Source organism: Ptiloglossa arizonensis, chromosome 1 (genome assembly GCF_051014685.1).
Source record: "Ptiloglossa arizonensis isolate GNS036 chromosome 1, iyPtiAriz1_principal, whole genome shotgun sequence".
Lineage (NCBI taxonomy): Eukaryota > Metazoa > Arthropoda > Insecta > Hymenoptera > Colletidae > Ptiloglossa > Ptiloglossa arizonensis.
Genome location: NC_135048.1, coordinates 13,554,359 through 13,569,202, shown reverse-complemented (window position 1 = coordinate 13,569,202; position 14,844 = coordinate 13,554,359). Strand labels below are relative to the sequence as shown.

Here is a 14,844-nt window from a genome sequence, read left to right as displayed (position 1 = left end):
AAGAAAGTCACTGTCAACCGAGGTTGCGGGATATCTTAGATTCATCTTCGAACGATTTTAATGGCACTTGTCGGAAAAGAGAAATTTAGAGAAGTTTAATCATGGTGATTGACAATCGGGGGATATTTAAAGGAATGATGTCGTAGGAGAGTCACTGTCAACGAACGTTACGGGTATCCTAGATTTATCTGCGATTGATCGTAATGGAATTAGTTAAAAGAAAGGTTACACTTGTTGGAAAAGTCTGCAGAAGTTTAGTCGAGAGAGTGTGCATGCAATCCAAAGTGGACATTTGCGTCAGGGGAGGAAATGATGTCTCACTTGTCAAAACATCACTGTCAACGAACGTTACGGATATCCTAGATTTACCTTCGATAGATCGTAATGGAATAGTTAAAAGAAAGATTACACTTGTTGGAAAAGTCTCCAGAAGTTTAATCGGGAGAGTGTGAATGAAAGTCAAAGTGGACATTTGCGTCGGGAGAGGAAATAATGTCTCACTTGTCAAAACATCACTGTCAACGAACGTTACGGATATTCTGGATTTATCTTCGATAGATCGTAATGGAATAGTTAAAAGAAAGGTTACACTTGTTGGAAAAGTCTCCAGAAGTTTAATCGGGAGAGTGTGCATGCAATTTAAAGTGGACATTTGCGTCAGGGGAGGAAATGATGTCTCACTTGTTAAAACATCACTGTCAACGAACGTTACGAATATCCTAAATTTACCTTCGATCGATCGTAATGGAATTAGTTAAAAGAAGGTTACACTTGTTGGAAAAGTCTCCAGAAATTTAATCGGAAGACCGTGCATGCAATCCAAAGTGGACATTTGCGTCATGGGAGGAAATGATGTCTCAATTGTCAAAACGTCACTGTCAACTCAGAGGTTACGAATATTCTAAATTTTCTTTCAATCGATTGCAATGGAATTTATTGAAACTAAAGGCACTAGTTAGAAAACTGTAGAAGAGTTTAATCGAGAAAGACTTTTGCATCGGTCAAGGTGACTGGCAGTTGAAAACTATACTCCAGGGGGGAATGGATGTCTTATTCATCGAAATATCTCTGTCAACAGATGTTACGGTTAGCTTAGACTTACCTTCGACCAATTAATTAAGAAAAAGGTTACATTAGTTGGGAAAGGCTACAGAAGTTTACTGAGTGTGCATACAATCGAGTGTCCATGCAATTCAAAGTGGACATTTACGTCAGTCAAGGTGACTGACAATAGGGGACTATACTCAAGGGAGGAATAGATGTCTCATTCGTCGAAACGTTACTGTCAACCGATGTTACGATTACCCTAGACTTACCTTCGACCAATTATAGTGCAGTTAATTGAGAAAAAGTCTCCAAAAGTTTAATCGAGAAAGACCCTCATCTCGGTCAAGACGACTGACAGTTGAAGACTATACGCAAGAAAACAATGTATATCGTACACAACGAAACATTCCTGTCAATTCTTCTTACAGTTACCTTAGATTTACCTTCGATCAATCGTAGTGGAAAAAGAAGGCTACACTAGTCAAGAAAGTCTACAGGAATTTAATCAGGATAGTGTACATGCAATTCGAACTGGAGCTGTGCATCAATCAAGGTGATCGACAGCCGGGGACTATACCCAAGAGAAGATTAGATGTATCATTTGTCGAAACGTCACTGTCGTCCAATGATACGATTATCCTAACCTAATTTCCAGCCGATCGCGATTGTCTCGATCAAGAAAAAGGCTGTAGAACGTCAATCGTGACACCGTACACCGGAAAAAAACCACGGCCAAAGAACTCCGAAACAGAGTAGCCGAAATACAGCCACCGACTAATCTTACGGTGACTCCTAATCCTGATCTCGATCGTCGACAACAAAGCGGCTTAATCCACCTGTCCATCGAGCTGGGAACTGGACAAACAGATGAACGAACTTCGTGCACATTTCCGGCACGGTTCTGTCAGGTGCAAGAAAAACCATAAAGTCCCCTCTTACGGTAGCTACCGTAGCCAGTGTCGTGAAAAGTAGCCTACAGGGACAGTCACGTCAGAGGTGTTGGTTCTAACTGAATAAAAATGTCCCCGTGAACAGAGAGACACGACGGAACGAATTTTGCTCAACCGTCCACCTGTACCGACTCACGTCGTCCTCACCCCCCCCCCCTCGTCTAGCGTGAAGCAAACGCGACGATTCTTCGGGGCGGATTACACGAACCAGTTTCAAAAACTTGGTCGTTATCAGGGCGATTTGTTTCGCGGCACCGCGCCGCGGCGAAAATAATCCCCACGGCGAGAAAAAGCCTTAAACCGTGCGTGCTGGCTCGCACGTGCAAACAAACCCGGGTCTTTCAGGAATTACGAGCACTACGTGACAATTCCCGCGCATTTAACAGGCTAAAACGCGCGCTCGCGAGCACCCCGCTAAAGGCGGTTTTAAAGCTCGCCGCCATTGTTCCGCGAAGTAGGCGAGCAGAATGCACCCCACTGCGAGGCTTTTACGGGAATAGTCAAACGTCTCGCGCGACAAAAATTGTAAGCTTTGAAAGTCTGTGTTTTCCTCGCGAGGTGTCACGGTACGTGTGGCTTCACTCGGATAAAGGGGCACGCCAGGAATTGCTGTTTTACACCGCCACCGTCTCTACCCCGCCCCCTCCCCAACTGGGTCCCCTCCCCGAAGAACGGTCTCGACGTTTCGATCGAAATTGTCAACGTGTCCGCTCGATTAAGTGGAATCAATTGATTCTCCGAGTGCTGACGTACGAAACTGGTGGCGAACCGTTTTCCCGTACACGTTTCACGGTTCGCGCGGTGTCTCGTCGTTTTCGAGTATAATTGGAAATTAATTGTCAGAATTCGTAGAAACACTTTCATACTTCCCGTACGGCGGTCGTCCGTTTATAATGCATAGCTGCTACGAAAATGAAATCGAGTTAGACACCGCCCGTATTCAATTTCCCCGTATGATTTTCAGCTGGAAATTCAACGGGATTAAAGAGAGATTCGAATTAACGGGTTCGAAATTAATGAAACTCGAACGGCCGGGTACCCCGTAACCGAAACTTCGGGACGCAATTTTTCATCCGCCACGTCACTAGCCACGCGCCCGGTGTGTAACGCGAAAAAGGAAAGAGTCAATATTGGCCGTACGCGAACAATTAAACAGGCGAAAAATAGTTGGCCACCGGATCGATGAATCACGCTCAGGCACGGGTCGCAGTTTCACTTTTGTGTTACACGCTTCTCAAGAATGGATCGTTTTAAAATAGCTATTGAACGCCGGAACAAAAGCTTGCCCTTCAGCGAGCAACCGAGCATGGATTTCCTCCGTGACGGGTTAAGCTTCACATGGTAGGCCAACTTTAAATTGCTCCACTCAAACTTTCATCGGCTTTCATAAGATACATAACTTAGAAAGTACTCCCCGGGCTTTATGTGTGCTCTCGTTGACGATGATCTCGCTGAAATTACCGTCTAACGCGGTGCCATCGCGCCGCACTTAATACAAGACCCATTTTGTAGATTTCTGTTTGTTCAACGAAGGTGGAGGCCGCCGCTCCGAGAGTTATAGCAGAGGAGTAATTGCACTTTGGAACATTCGACAAGGGGGAATTTTTAGCAGGCGGGAAATTCGGAGGGTGGAAACTTTCGGGAGGTGGAAAATTCTGTCCGGGGAAAGTTCCGGTAGGGAATGTCGGAGGTAGGAAAATTTCGGTAAAAGAAAAATTCAGACGATGGACGCGATTCCGTAGGCGGAAAATTCTATGGGTAGGGTGTTTTCGTGGAAATCCCGGTAAGAGGTATACTTTAATGCGTGTGCTGAAATTTCAGGGAGTGAACATTTCAAGGGACAAAACACACGTAACAGAAAACGTGCTTTCAGCTGGAAAATTAGGAGGAGAAATATTTAGTGAATGGACAATCGCGGGATGGAAATATTTAACAGGTGGAAAATTGAAGGATGGAAATATTTAGTAGGTGGAACATTGAAAGGTAGGAATTTTTCCAGGCAAAATATGCAAAACTTGAATACTTCATGGAGTGAATTTTTGATATAAACAGCAAAGGATCGAAAGGTGGAAAATTCGAGAATGGAAATTTTTAGTAAGCGAAAAATTCGTAAAAATGAAACATTGTCGCGGACTGAAACCACGACCGCTAGAAATTTCCGATAAGTCGCGCGGTCAAAGGTTGGAAATTTTCAGTGATTTTCAAAGGGTGAACGATTTTTACAAATAGCGTACCGAATGATTTATATCGGCATTGAAAAATCGGTAACTTGTCTCGCGAAACGGAGACTCAACTATAAATCGATTGACCGGCTAAACGTTTAATGTATTAGAAATAATTCTGTGTCCCGATACGAGGATAAATATACGAATGATGAACAGGAGAATAATTCAAGTCGACTATGTCGAGAATTCACAGGTGCGTAGAATTCGATAAAAACCATCGTGATTTAATGATCGAAAGACATTGAACTTTACGAGTCCAACGATGTCGATTTATAGGTTGACATCGCGCGCTACGAATGAATAATTTGTTCAGATTGTACGGCTAATTTCGGTGATCTGCGTAACCGTGAAAGCTATACAATAATTTCTAATAAACTAATTGACAAGGTGATCTTAATCGATTCGAAATAAGTTCAAGAATTTATTTCTTATACAATATTTACCGAAACGAGTGAAAAACGTTTAATCAAAATAGAAATCAACGACGTTTCCAGTACCTTCAAAATACACAGTGTGTTCAATTTTATTTACAAAAGTAATCGTTACCAACGATACCAAAAATTATTTCAAACCAAAATTGACTCCCTCACGAACGAATAATAATTTACACAACGAACTCGCGCACCAAATTGAACAGATGGTGGTATTTCCGTAATTGAAAGATTGCTATAATTTCCTTCTTAATGAGGCCGTGAGTGATTGTTTTTTCCACGAGAAAATTGCCCTAACCGTACACCATTTTCCACCTATTAAAATCGGATCGTGTCTGATTTACGAACACGAAACGGGAGGGTGAACATCAACGTCACCCTCCCCACCCCCGACCCTCCGTTCCCCTCTAAATGAATTTACCTCGGAGGGACGCGGCGTACCGAAGGGCTGGGCTCGTTTAAGGTCGACGCGAGAGGTCAAATTAACAGGATATTGAAATTAATCCGTTTTGAATGACCCGAGGCTCATCCATCTTGCCAACGAAACTACACCCTCCCCCCTCACCCGACCCTTCTCTTCACCGTCCCCATCGCCAGCCTCGATTTTACCCCTGATGGCGGAGAGTTTACGCTGATCTTGGGGCTACGGGTGTCAAACCCCCAGGCCATTACCCCTCGTAAGATATTGAATTACCCTGTTCTACCTGTTAGAGTTGACGAACAAAGTCTTGGCGCACGGATAACGAAGCAAACACCGAGATCGTATTCTCTCTTCGTTCGTTCGTTATTAATTTTCAATATCGAACTAGGGCTTGTTAATTTGTAAGCTTGACTGATTGCATTACAGAGAGAGAGAGAGAAAGATAGTGAGAGAGAGAGAATTTGTACTTTTTCGAGTAGTATTTCGATGACACGGAATTTACCGCACGAGTGGAACGTCGAATTCGCAAGAGACGTTTTTACGAAATTTTTTTCGATTATCGATTTAGAATCCGGCACTCGACGATTCGTAATCGAAAGTTCGAACGTTTCACGAATTGAATATTTCATTTCGTTTCTACAAAACCTTTCGTGTAGAGAAAAAAAGAAAAAAGAAAACGTCTAATGGCGCTGACGAACGATGAAAGCTTGAAAATAGATTTTCAAAGCTTCGTAAACCGTTGGCTCGCACGACGTTCGCGAAGCCGATAATTTTAGCAAATAGAATTTCGTTTACAAACAGCAGTGTTTATTTACTAAGCAATAGCAGATATATTTGTCTATAGCACGATTGTACGTAAGTCGTTATTCTGTATCCGCGTTCAATTCGTATATAGTAATATTTGCACAGTATTCGCGCGAATTCATGTATTTGTATAATGTTAGTTAGTATTCCGATGTGTGTTATATCTGGATGTTTTTATACAGAGTGAGACGTCTAAAACAGGCTATACCGAATAAGTTGCTTGTTTTTAACGATAGAAAGAAAATGTCGAACAAACGTTGCTTGGTTTCGCGGTGTACACAATATGATGTTAATAATTTTGTTTGCAGACGAAGGCGTAGAGGAGATATAAAGATCAAACTTGTTTTTTTTTTTTAATTAAATGTGTTTTTTTATTTACACTCTGATAGTGTTTCAAGACCCGTGCAATGACCTATAATGGAAGTTCATTCGAGGTTACAAAAGGTCAGCAGTAATAGAAAATTAAATTTTTAACTCGTTCAATCTCCTGTTTCTTGAAAAGTTTTTAATATCATTCGAAAAACAGCCCGAGGAATGATCGCGAAATATTTCAGCATACGAACGCATTGCAATTCTTTTCCGTTTTCGATAACGCGCTTCGTTAACCACGCTCTTAGATCAATAGATTAATTCAAATTAATTAATAAGCGCTCATAATGCTATGTACGATTCGATGTTTATTTACGTTCAGTGATGCGGTTCAACGATTAAAATAAGAGTATACCAACCAGCAGAGAAACACGAAATTATTCGAACACTACCTGCGAACAATTTGTTTTTCATTATAATTCACCTTGTGTAAACTTGGATGACCTTCAATCGCAGGTCATTGTATTTATCTTGCTCTTTCGAAATTTAAATAGAAAACATATCTCGTTAAAAGAAAAAACGACTTTCACCTACGTACCTTCTTCTCTACGTCTCTACCTATAAACAAATTATCGATATCGCATTGTCATCAGCCCGAGCAACTTTCGTTCGACGATTTTCTTTCTATTGTTGAATGCAAAAGAGTCATTCGGGTATATGAAATTATTCGAACGAGTGGCGACACGATGAACAAATCGGCGTCGAGTTTCTCTTCGTGGTGGAGTTTCCCCCGAAAACGTTAACACGTGTCATTAAACCAGAGACTGGCACTTGAAACTTGTATTAATTCGAATGAATATTCGCAACAAGTGTACAGTAGAAACACGTCGCTTTTATCATTTCGTGGATCAGATGTCCTGGTTTCAATTCAGACCATTCGAATGGGAAAATGTGCTATAAACGAAGACGACTCGCTATATCGAGCCGCATACGCTGGCACGATAAACAAGTTTCGTTCAAACTTCGAATCGGGGAACGTATTGTGCCCGTACCAAAGAGAAATATGTAAATAGCATCCGGCTGACATTTTTGCAAAAATATCGAGAGAGGAATTTATGAATCGTGCAACGTTGAGTTTCATTTTTGCAGCTTGAGGTAGGTTACTTCTGCATTCAAGCACGATGACCATTCGCCGGAGCGTAAATACTGTCATCCCTTGGGTGACTCGGATTTCACCGCGTCCACATGTTTATTCTTTTATACATGTGCCCCACAGTTGTAAGATACCGATACGCGTACAATGTTTATGTACCAAGGAAACCGAACTGGACTCCTTCCATTTTTCTAAGACTCTTTCTTTTTTTTTTTTTCGAGAACCGAATCGATGATATAAAATAGAATCGTTAAATCTGTATTTAACACTCGTGCACCTCTTTATTTTGATTTCAATATTTGAACATTTCTTCGTTCATTTTCTTGTTCGAATTTTCACCGTTTCTTCAAAAGCAGAGGTTTTCTTTATACCCTGTTTCGTGTGCCTACGAACTTTTATTTATGAACTAATTTACAGCCACGCGAAGCAATTCGGCCAATCGGTAGCGGTGATTACGTCGACAACATGGAAACGCGAACTTCTTTCTCCGATGTTATAGGAACGCGTACACGTCGGTTGTAAAACTAGGAAAAAGCATAAAAGAAGAAACTGAAAGTGGCACCGAAACGATCGAACTTCGACGTATAAAGTACAGTCTCGAATGCACACGATTACACGAATATCCGTGGCGCGATATCGAATCGAAGTAATTAAGTCCCGAACGATAATCACGGTAGAGGAGTGCTTCGAATAATTTACATCCGCGCGAGAAAAAATTTTCAATAATTGCACGAATAGTGTGTCCCGGATAAAAAATCTGTAAGAAACAAAAGAGTCCCTCGTACCGTTGGGTACAATTAACAACAGCCGAGTGAGTAAAAATTAAACTATCTGTTCGACCTAACACGATATAGACACCGCTCTGGAGACCGCCAAGGTCTTTTGACTTTTCCGCGTCTATGAAAAATGAAACTTTCCTAATTAAAAATCAGTGGAAACTTTCGTCGAGAAACTGGCCGAAAGTCTCTCGCCAAGAGACGACTAAATTAGCCGATGTGCCTCGCGAGATTCGATATTTTAACGACGCGATAATTGCATCTGTTGTCACCGTGAAATATCGACAGTCTGTGCGCGAATTTGGCATTAAAAGAACCCGGGATAATTCGGATTGATCGAACGTTCGTTAACTGCGAACGATCGATCCGAATTAATGCAAATGGAGCCAGTAGTTTGATCGCGTTACAGGCTGGACCGCGTGCAGTAGTAGCGGAGCGTTATAAATTAAAGCTAACAGCTTTGGATCCAAACGTCTGACATAAGAACGCTTAATTGCCACTCTCCTGGCATGTCGCGAGACTCTTGCTAAGACTGCGACATTTATTGCTGTTTTTCGTCAAGAATGCATTTATTTTCAGCGAAGAAAAGGAATAAAATGTGCATTTTCTGTCGTACGCAAGCGATCCCGTTTTAAGGGAGTTTTTACGATTGGACGTCCTGAAATAAGGAGTATCCTTGTGAATTTATTACGAGGACACTGTTCGGTCGAATGTTTCAAGATTTGTCGCGCGTGTATACACCGAAGAGTATCAAATCTTCGCAATTTTCACGAACGAATACGATTAATATCTTTTTGGAAAATATCGGTTAAACGAGTGCGTAAAAGAGAATTGAATTCTCGAATGTTTGAACGCTCGCGGTACTGTTATAGAATAAATGCAAACAATTGAGAATCCACGGAACGGCGTTATTTGCAATTGAAAACCAGACACCGTAAACGGAGTTAAATACAACAAATAACAACCGTAGCGAACAATTTTCAACGTTCTGACATTTCGTTTCTTTCCCTACTTTTTTCCTCGGTATCCTTATCAACTTTTGATACGCGAACAGGAAGGCTGAGGGCATTCAGCTTATCGTAATGTTCAGTACTTTTTATACTTTACCTGGGCTTACACTCGCGCGTCTGAAACGCCCTTCTACGTAACGGGTGACTCGAAAATAATTCAGTTGTACAAAATAATATAAATAATACTTATGATACTATGATATAAAAAAATATTGACAAGCTGTCTCGTGTGTCACGAGTACCTTAAATAACCTCTTGTCGAACGTACAAAGAAATGAAACAAAAAAAAATTGCTTTCGAGATCATCTCAAACTAACCTTTCTCCTGTAATATCGTATCTAATCACGTGGTGTTCAAGTCAAAATCGAGAGGAGTTCGACGACTAACGAAGTCGTGAATCTTAAAATGACCTCGACGACTTATCCGTATCTCTAATAGCAGTGATATTTAACGTTCTCGCGACAAATGAGTCGCTATGTACAACCACTATGGTAGAAACAAGACACGGTATCTTGAAAACGGGGAAAGAAAATTCGAATAACCTTTGGCTCGCATTATCCACTGCCTCGTTCGAACCGAGGAAACACGTTCGGTAACTGCTCGAAGCCAGCCGGATGTCAGCTTGTTTGTCCAACGAACTCGCCACGTCTGATCTATGCGCATAGAAATAGCGAGGTAAGTGGCGCGATAGTGAGGGCTAAGTCGACGAACGGAGATTTAGATTAGGCACGGATTAGTCGTGGCAAAATTGCCTGTGTAGGAGCCCAAGTTCCGGTTTGGCCCACCGATATCCGGTTGCGAATACGTCGAACCGCGCCACGGAAATTGCTCAGACGTCGTTCTCGCTATCCCCCCTCCCCTCCGGGTATCCACGACGTCAGATTGCAAAAAGGGAACGTCCCCTAGGTTTTGATAAGATGAGCGACGTCTACGAAGAAATCGGATGACCTCGACTTCGCAGGAGATGAAAGACGAATCGAAAGAAGTTTCCATCGAGAGAACGAACTTCGATCGATACAAATAATACTGCGCTGCGAACAGGAAAGATTCGTGAAATATTCGTAAGATTGTATGCTGTAATTGGTAAATGGTATACACAGTTGTACACTTTGTGTAAAAAAAGTATACGCACACGCACCGACGATATTTAATATGATATTTTTGAATACGAAAGTCTAATAGGATTCTCGAGCAGTCTAATAGGGAGATCAATTGGAAAATGTATTCCAAGTGTAGAAATGTATAGATCGACCACTTAGAAAAGATTCCTGTGATGGGAGAAGCTTGGTCCAGACCTCTTCTCCCACCAAGCATCGCCACAGACTCTAACTCCTCGATGGCGCCTCGTAATATTCTAATTCGTTTAATGGGTCGTTACTTTCATACGTTACTTATCAATTTTAAACAATTTATCCACTCATCGGCAACGTAGACGGAAAAGTAAACTGAATTCCATGTGTAAGGAGTGGGGCAAGGTTGCATGGGCGGGGTGAGAAAAGTAACGGATGTACTTATTGTATTGTAGTTAGGTATACCGTGTTATACCTTATACCTGGTGTACCAATACAATAGAAACACTTGTTACTTTTCCCATTCCTCGCGCTTAGAAATTAGTTTATTTTTCTATCTACGTTGCTCATAAGTGTCCAATAAAGAACTTCCGATAGTCGAACATTTCATCGTTCGATCTCATTCCCAACAACTCCACTCCTTCAGACACACCCATTCCTGCAAGCACTCCCCCTTTTTCGGGCACGCCCCCTTTAAGCCACGCTCCCTCTCATTTAAGACACGCCCCTCCCTTTGAGGTTACGCCCCCTTTTATATTTGTTGATCAAAATGGGAGAAATATGGGATGATTTTTAATCGTGTATCGAGCATTCGGTGAACGGAGGAATTAAGAGAAAAATGTAATATCAAATATAGAAACTGCAGCGTAAAATAGAAAAAAAAATGTTACGTAAATATATTGATAACGTTATAACTGGTGATCTTATTTGCCGAGATATATCGAGTTGAAAACAATATTGCGGAATGCTCGTGGGTTGAATCAGATCAGCATCGAGTACATTTTTCTTTAATTCTTCGTAATTTGATGTACGAGGCTTGAAATTTCTACGTTGTTATAACAATTTTAACAATTTTATATTTGTAATTTCCGTTTCCTCTTACTTGTGTAGTTTCGTCGAGTTCTGTATTATCGATCTGTAACGAAGAATATTTTACGAATTGAAAATTTGGTAAAATACAGAAAATTGAATTGTTGATGCGCGGTTAAAGTTGTCCACGCTATACATTTTTCGCAATGTATAATACACGGATAATCTTTTTGTAGAAAAATATCGGTAAATTAAAAATACAAGGTCATTGAATATAATTGGTTAAAGAAGTATATAAACACAGAGCAATATTTAAACCGATAATTTGTTTATAGAAAAATATCGGTGAATGAAAAATACAAAGTCATTGAATATAATTGATTAAAGAAGTATATAAACACAGAGCAATATTTAAACCGATAATTTGTTTATAGAAAAATATCGGTGAATGAGAAATACAAAATCATAAAAGTTTACATTAAATTATCACAGTTACAAAAGTTATTTCCATCGTTGTCTACAAGATGTCCCGTGAGAAATACTTCAGGAATCGATTCACCATCTGAGAAGAACAAAAGAAATTCGTTCTTGTACTTCGTTTTAAGATATTCGGATCGTACGGTTCGTATTTTAGAAAAGTGTAACGAAGACTGTCCTTCGAGACAAAGTGTGTTCCCAGGTTGAAAGAACTGCGCGGAGCAAATTAAAATAGTCTCTCCTCGAAGGAACGAGATTTGATCAATGTAAATGTACAGTGTGGAAGATACGTGTAGAGCAGGAGAATCCGAAGTGTCTCATCCTAGAGAGAAAAGATCAGTATAGATTGGGCAGCAGCCTCCGAGAGACCTCTGGCTTTAAGGAATTGTGCGAGACATAAAACCTTCTCGTGAAAGGATGTGTTTTAATCAGCGTAGGTAGTTGCAGTATCGCGAAAAAAATGGCGATATCGTACAGTCCCACCCGTTATAGGACACACAACAGCGCCAGAATTTCGCCGGATTTGAAAGTTGGCAAATGACGTCCTGCATCCTGAGAACTCTGCTCTCTGGTTTGAAGTTCTCTGTGCTATCTAAACATGTGGTTTGGTCTTAGCTTTGAAGGCATACCAATGGAATAGGGCAGTTAATTCTCGAGTAACCACACATAGAGAAGCAAATTCGATAGATTCGCCTAAAGGTAGCTCTCTTACAATCGATGACGGTCCAAGTGCTCTTTATGTCTGTGACGAGTGTTTCGTCCGACGTCCCAAACTCCCACTTTGCTAATAATTGAGTAACTCGGTACGCTTATGTAATTGATTACTTAATTCCAATTGAGCAATCGGAACGCTACCTTGAACAGGACTCTTGTGGTCAAATAGTCCGTGTCGACACCAGATTGGAAGACTGTCTCGAGAATAAAGAATTATTTAAATTCCATTGAATCGGGTACGTTGGTACGTTAAACGTGAGGTAAGTCAGGATTGAGCAATACTTCCCCTTTACGGAAAAGTAACCCCAAACGGCTCGAGGTCTCGACGAACGAGGAATCTTTGCCCCCGCTGCAACGCTTACCAATTAACTAAATGAGTCTATGTTGTATCTGAGTTAGGTATTAGCGGTAGAAAAACAGTGTACACTTCTAAAGGTATAAGTTTACACGGAATGGTCCTCCAGTCTGAAGTATTCGTAGCGAAAGAGAGCTCTAGGTAGGTAGAATGGAAACACCCTCCCTTGAGGGAGCCTGCTTTGATCAGCGTAAATAGAATCGTGGTATTATATCGACATAGGGAAAATTGTGTAGCATCGTGAAATTTTGTGATACGTGTCTGCCTGGTATAGGACACGGACGAAAAGAAGGGGTTTTCAAGTGCATCATTCTGTCGAAATGAGTTCAGTTTAGAGTTTCCTTCGGCCTAAAGTGGTCCCAGCCATAGTCGGTCTTAAGAGGATCCGTTCAGTTTTATGGAAATGCGTGTCCATGCTCGTGAAGAATGAACGAGGGTAGAATTTCGGGTGGAGTCGGTCCAGAACAAGCTATGTAACTAAAGTACTTGGAAAGGTTGACCGTTACGAAATTTTTCAATCCCACGTCCTTCTAACGTCCACCGGAGTCTAGCTTCGAATTAAATTTCCAACCGTCTATTAATTTTTAATCGATTTATTCACCGCGCGCAAAGTAATGTCCCCCGTTTCGATTTCCCCTTCAAAAGCGTTTACGCTTTTGTCGATAATTGATCAGCTCTACGAAGCGGTGAAATCGGTCCGAATTTAGACCGGGAAAGAACCCCGTAATTCAGGTTAATCACGCATTGATTAACTGCGAGCAATCGATTCACATTAATGCAAATGGAGCCAGTGGTCTGATCACGTTACGGGCTCTACTACTCGCAGTGCTAGCGAAACGTATAAATCAGCCTTAACAGCTTCGAGTACATCTGACGTAAGTTCCGTCAAACTTGACCCTCACCTTGAAAACGTATATGTAACCAGCCCTGTCACAGCTTGAACAACCACGTCAGTGAATTATGAAAATGTTAACGATAATAATATCGATAAACATCCATGTACGTAAATCGAGAGAACGATAACAGACGCGGTGAAAGATAAATTATTTCGACGATACTTCTGATCTTTTTTATCTTAACGTAGCTGAGAATGGACAACAATTTTATGGACAAACATGACACAAAAGCACGTCGTAATAAAAGTGAAAGAAGCATCGATGCTAAATAAAAGCGAATATATAAAAAAGAAGCAAGCGAAAATTAAATTTCAGTGAAAGAAGAGAGAAAGATGAACGCAATCTTCTGATATCAATCGAATATTTCTTTATAATTTCCAACTCCTATAATATTTATATTATAGAATATTTACTTTATTCTTATTTAAAGTAATGTAACGGGAGAAAAATAATTCCCGTCAAGACCGTTGTAACGATAATATTTTTTTCTCCACCCCACCCCCACCCCCCACCCCATCCCGGAATCTGCAAGTAAAATAGAAAATTTTACGGCATTTCAATTTCAAATTCAACTCTCGTGGGACTCGAGGCACCCCCGGTAACGAAAACGTGTGTATCGAGAAATTTTTTCGGTCCGAAGCAGCGGTGTTAGTTAATACCGTAAACAAAGCGAGCTCGTTGAAATGCAAATTCTAGCCCCGTGCTCGCCGATTACAAAGCCATTAAAAGCGGAAACATAGCTATGCAAACGATCGTTTAACATTTTTCTTTTGTTTTTTTTTTGCCCGTTCTGTAGGTATTACCTAGCCACGACGGAGAAGGAGTCCGCGGTGCAACATCTGTACAAGATGTCCGTGCACGGCTCGGACCGCAAACCGAAGTGCTTGAGCTGCAGCATCGTTCGTGAAACGGACAGAAGCCGGTGTCTGTACAACACGGCCAAGTTTTCCACCGATCATTCGCATTACGTGCTCACTTGCGCCGGCCCTGGAGTGCCTGACATCGCCATTTACAACAGGGTGAGTGGGCGTTGTTGGTCGTCGGTGTTGAACACGATTCGCGCTAGGGTACATAGTGTACAGAGAGTATTATACACGCTCCAGAAAACACACCCTATAGAAAGAAAGATTACTTCCGAAAGAAATTGCGCGCACCGGACGTCTCAATTTTAATTCTC

At 41.2% G+C, this 14,844-nt stretch overlaps 1 protein-coding gene across 5 annotated transcripts in view; it reads left to right on the top strand.

The window, feature by feature from the left end:
* The window catches only part of LOC143145623 (venom dipeptidyl peptidase 4), a 290,218-nt gene that overhangs the window by 244,539 nt on the left and 30,835 nt on the right, over positions 1–14,844 (top strand). For all 5 annotated transcript variants that reach the window (XM_076309552.1, XM_076309472.1, XM_076309383.1 and 2 more), the window contains one exon: positions 14,464–14,686. In XM_076309552.1, coding sequence (XP_076165667.1) covers positions 14,464–14,686 — 223 coding nt within the window. The remainder of the gene's footprint in view (positions 1–14,463; positions 14,687–14,844) is intronic.